General features: G+C 50.8%; 1 protein-coding gene across 1 annotated transcript; it reads right to left on the bottom strand.

Annotated features, from left to right (window-relative positions):
- Positions 1-726: 726 nt before the first annotated feature.
- On the bottom strand, positions 727-3,796 carry LOC308277191 (histone-lysine N-methyltransferase SETMAR-like; the record flags this gene model as incomplete). Its single annotated transcript, XM_080716322.1, has 2 exons — positions 727-1,494; positions 3,680-3,796. The coding sequence occupies 2 exons, from the start codon at positions 3,794-3,796 to the stop codon at positions 727-729; spliced, it is 885 nt and encodes a 294-aa protein (XP_080572448.1).
- Between the last annotated feature and the right edge of the window lie 1,391 nt (positions 3,797-5,187).

Genomic DNA, 5,187 nt, shown 5'->3' with positions numbered 1-5,187 from the left:
CTGGCTTTGAACCTGTGTGATCCTCCTGTCTCAGCCTCCCAAGCGCTGGGATTACAAGTGTGCGCCACCATGCTCAGTTTGCACGATCCTTTTTGTTTTGTTTTGTTTTGTTTTTTTGGTGGCCCTGGGGCTCCTGGAATCCCTTGTACCTCCGGACTACACCCCAGACCTATTTTATATTTTATATTTTATTTGGAAACAGGATCTCTTACGCCAACTCGGCTGGCTTCGAACCTGCGCTATCCTCCTGTCTTCGCCTCCCAAGCGCGGGGATGACAAGCGTGCGCCACCACTCCCGGCTTGCAGGACCCTTTCTGAGGATCACCTTGGAGTGTGGCCTGCTGGGATTGCTGCCCCTACCCCGGCCATCACATACACATTTCTGCTTATAGGATGAAAGAAGAGAAGGGCAAGATACCCAACTTAAGGACACACAATTTTTTGCTTTTATCCTGCAAGCAAGAAAACACTTAGTCATGTCTAACTGGGAAAGCGAGTATTCTGAACAGTTATGTATCTATGAAAAAACGAAGAGGTGGGATGCGTTCGCAGACCTGATACGGATTGGATTCGGTGCGAGAGCCCAGTACTGGTAGCTTCAACCAGGAGTCTGTTTCTCCTAAAAGATCAGAGCTGCGAGATCCGAGCGTGGACTGGGAGGCTGAGCCAGGAGGGGCGCGGGTTTGAGGCCAGCCTCCGCCTGCACTCTTCCTGATGGACACCTGGCTAAGGGCAGTACAGTGAACCATCAAAAGGCAAGAACCCGGCACACGCTGCGGCCCCGCAGGAGCAGGGTTTCCGCAGCTGCCCGCCCTGGGGCCTCTCTTCTTCGCCCCCTTCCACGGGGTTGAGGAACCTTCCCGAATAGTCGTAAGAGAGCTCTTCTCCCGGGCCGATGGCCGTGGCTGCGAAGAGGGCCAGTTTAGGTACCATCGAGTCGACTCGGACGGGGACCATGACCAGGTTGGGCTGGCAGGAGTGGTTCAGGAACCGGCCGGCGTTGCCGATGGACGTGGGGTCCACGAAGGTCTCCAGGACCGGCCCGCCACACACGTGCTCCCTGACGGCGATGATGTAGTTGGGGTCCTGCCTCTTCTGCGAGTGAGTTCTCCTCCGCGCTTCCGAGGCGCCCAGGACCTCGCCGGCGTATTCACAGACGAATCTCCCTTTGGGTATCAACTCCAGGGTCCGCAGCCCCCAGCCCTTTCTGTCTGTCTTGAACACCTGCAGGCGGAACTGCAGCCCCCTCTGGACCACTCTGTTTGTGCAATGGTCCGCACACTGGCACAGGGCGTTGCATTCAAAGACGGGCCTGGAGTACTTGGCTCCCGGGCCTAGCACCCTGAGGCACAAGTGCTCGTCATAGTTCTCGTCCTGGCGGAGGCAGGGGCAAGAGCCGGGGAGGCAGGGGGCGGCGCCGCACCTGCAGCCGGGAAAGGTTATCTGAGTGGGGTCCGTGGCTGCTCCAGGTCCCATGACGTGATCCGGGGTGTACTGTCAACATAGAAACGGTGCAAGTCAGCGTGAGACACGCCAGCAAAAGTACAAATAGAGCCGGGCGTGGCGGCGCACGCTTGTCATCCCAGCATTCGGAAGGCCGAGACAGGAGGATCACGGTTCTCAGACAGCCTCAGCTACTTAGCGAGGCCCTTTGCAACACAGTGAGACCCTGTTTCAAAATAAAAAATAAAAAAAAGTAGGGTTGGGAGTGTCGTTCGGAGGTAGAATGCCCCTTGGTTCCATCTCGGTACTGAAAAAAAAAAATATATATATATATGTATGTATGTATGTATATATAATAGACAAATATTTTCATTATTATTAGTTTTATTATTGGTGGTACTGGGGTTCCTGGAAACCCTTCAACCTCCGGGCTGCACTCCCAGACATATTATATATATATATATATATATATATATATATATATATATATATATATATTTTTGGAAACAGGATCTCTTAAGGCAGCACAGCTGGCTTCGAACCAGCTTGATCCTCCTGTCTCCACCTCCCAAGTGCAGGGATTACAGGTGTGCGCCACCACGCCCGGCAACAAGTATTATTTTCATGTGCATTTTGGAAACTATAACGAGTGCAGCAAAACCCATGGCTTTATGGACAGTACTGATTATGATGATTCTAAAGAGAATATTTATATAAATTAATTTATTATTATTATTATTATTATTATTATTATTATCATTATTTTGTTGGTACTGGGGTTCCTGGAAGACCTTCTACCTCCGGGCTACACTCCCAGACCTATTTTTATATTTTTATTTGGAAACAGGGTCTCTTAAGCCAGCGAGTCTGAACCAGCGCGATCCTCCTGTCTCCGCCTCCCAAGCGTGGGGATTACCAGCGTGTGCCACCACGCCTGGCATTTATTCTTAAATGAGTTAATTTCATCCTTAAAATAAAGTGAGTTCTTTTATTTCATTTGCGGGTCTGGGGATGAAACCGAGGGGCATTCTACCTCCGAGCTACACCCCTAGCCATATTTTTTATTCTCTATTTGGAAACAGGGTCTCACCATGTTACAGAGGACCTTACTAAGTAGCCCAGGCTGTCTGCGAACTGCGATCCTCCTGGATCTCAGCCTCCTAAGTGCTGGAATTACAAGCATGTGCCACCACGCCCAGCCATTTTTAGTTTTTTGGGCTGGGAGATGGGGGTCTGGCTGTGTTGCTGAGACTGGCCTCAATTAATGACACTCCTGCCTAATTCCTGAGTAGCCAGATTTAGAGGCCTAGACCGCGGAGTCCAGTTTAAATGAGTTAACTTCAATACATACATCAGGCCAATAGTTCTCCAAACTGCAGGCGTGAAGAGAGCTGCTATGATTTAAACTGTACCCTGGAGGGTTTGAAAGCTTTGCAGAAGCTAATTTAGATTTGCCCAAGAATTCCAAGCAAGAGGAAGGCATCAGCCTCGGCCAGGCGTGACTTTTTAGAGCCGTTATTTATTTTTTAAACATCAGGCAGACTCATTAATAGGTCTTAACCCTTATTCTACATATAAGACTTTGGAGAACAGAGAGGTAAATGATTTTCTCTGGATGCTTCACCGTGTTGTCAACAAAAAGTTGGACAAAAAGGGATCCTTGACATCAAGGAATCACCAGCCTACAGACTGCAGAGGGCAAAACCCTTGCGAAGGTCTGACGACAGGTTTATAAAGACCTAAGCCTGTGCCTCTTAAGAACTTTGCACGTGCCAACAGCTCTGAAACTGGATAAGGAAAAGGTGGGGAGGAATTTTAAAATGCCACCTGTGGACTCCTCACCCCTTACCAGAGCAGCCGCCGAGCCCCGCCCTGCCGCCTAGCCCCGCCCCCGGGGCCTCGCGCGGCTCTCGGGCACATAGCCACGCCCCTACGCGGCTAGCCCCGCCTCTACCCAGGAGGATGCCAGCCCCGCCCTGTGGGGGGTTGCTTGCCACTCCCACGTATCTAGCCCCGCCCCTCACTGGATAGGCACGCCCCTCCCTGGGAGGGCAGCACGCAGTCTCTTGGGCGCCTGGCCCCGCCCCCTGGTTAGCCCCGCCCCCGAGGGGAGGGCAGCACGAGGCTGTCTCGGGCATCTAGCCCCGCCCCCTGGCTAACCACGCCCCTACCCGGGAGATTGGCAAGCAGAGTGGCGGGGCATCTATTCCCGCCCCCTGACTAGCCACCCCCTTACCTGGAAGGGCGCTGGCCCCGCCCCCGGCGGCCACACGCTCACGGGCAAGTTCTCCAGGCCTCCCGCTATATCCAGATGATCTATTTGAGCCACAGGTGTCCCTTCAGAGGCTGCCATCCCAGAAGGTCACTTCCTGTCTTTAACTTCCGCGACACCGGGCCGCCCGGTGCGAGCCTCCTTCCCTCACAGGCGGGCGCCTCGCGGAGGATGCTGGGACCTGTAGTCCGCGGCCGTGCTGCCTCACGGGAGTTGTAGTTTGCACGGCCCCAGTAGAGGCCTGAGGGGCGGGGGCTCGCTGCACTTGTTTGGAGGGCACAGTCATCTGCACTGGGTAGAGGGCCCGTGTAGAGGGCTGCTCAAAAAGTGGTTACGAGCTAAGCACTGTGGCACACACCTGCAATACCAGTTCTAGAGACTCTGTGTCAAAATAAGGGATGAAAAATAGGGCTGGGGGTGTAGCTCAGAGATCAAATGCCCCGGGGTTCCATCCCCACACCTGGAAAAAAAAAAAAAAGAAATTTAAGAACTCTTTTCTCAAAAAAAAAAAAAAAGTTGTTTCTCACTTAGGTATATTTTGACAATTCTCAAACCCAAATACATGAACACCTGCACTGGACAAGTAAGTGGACAGCAGGAGGTAGGAGTCAGATTTCTCACCATTGAAGCACATCATAGAATTAACTTTTTTTTTTTTCTTTTTTGGCAGTACTGGGGATGGAACCCAGGGGCATTCGACCCCTAAGCTACACACCACTCCTATTTTTGTTTTGAAACAGGGTCTCACTGAGTTGCAGAGGGCCTCACCAAGTAGCTGAGGCTGACTATGAACTAAGATCCTCCTGTCTCAGCCTCCTGAATGCTGAGATTACTACCGGGCACCACCTTTATTTTTTTTGAAATGAGGTCTAAGTTGCTGAGGGCCTTACTAGGTTGATGAACCTGTTAAGTAACCTGATGAACCAACTAAGTAAGTGGACAGCAGGAGGTAGGGTTCAGACTTCTCACTATTGAAGCACATCATAGAAATAACTTTTTTTTTCTTTTTTGGCAGTACTGGGGATGGAACGAAGGGGCATTCTACGTCTGAGCTACACCCCCAGCCCTATTTTTTATTCTTCATTTTGAAACAGGGTCTCACTGATTTGCAGAGGGCCTAAGTACCTGCAGCTGGCTGCGAACTGCGTTCCTCCTGTCTTAGCCTCCCGAATGCTGGGATTACAAGAGTGCCCACCACGCCCGGCTTAAGATGCTCTAGATTTTATTCTACTATGGTGCTGCTTCAAAATTCAGGACCTTATTATCTCTGTCAAGTGTGTGTGCAGATGTTTTAAGAACATTGAAGTAAAAATGCACATCTAACTACAGTGTTATTACAGAGATAGGATAACTACAATACATGCTTTATTAAAAAGCGGATCATGCTGTAATTGCAGTATTTGGGAGTTTGAGACAGGATGACACAGATATTTGAGAGCTAAGAGTAAAGCAAGAAAGGGAACATCACAGAC

The sequence above is a fragment of the Muscardinus avellanarius genome, assembly GCF_963383645.1.
Source record: "Muscardinus avellanarius genome assembly, chromosome: 19".
NCBI classification, from domain to species: Eukaryota; Metazoa; Chordata; class Mammalia; order Rodentia; family Gliridae; genus Muscardinus; species Muscardinus avellanarius.
This window is presented reverse-complemented; position numbering and strand designations above follow the sequence as displayed.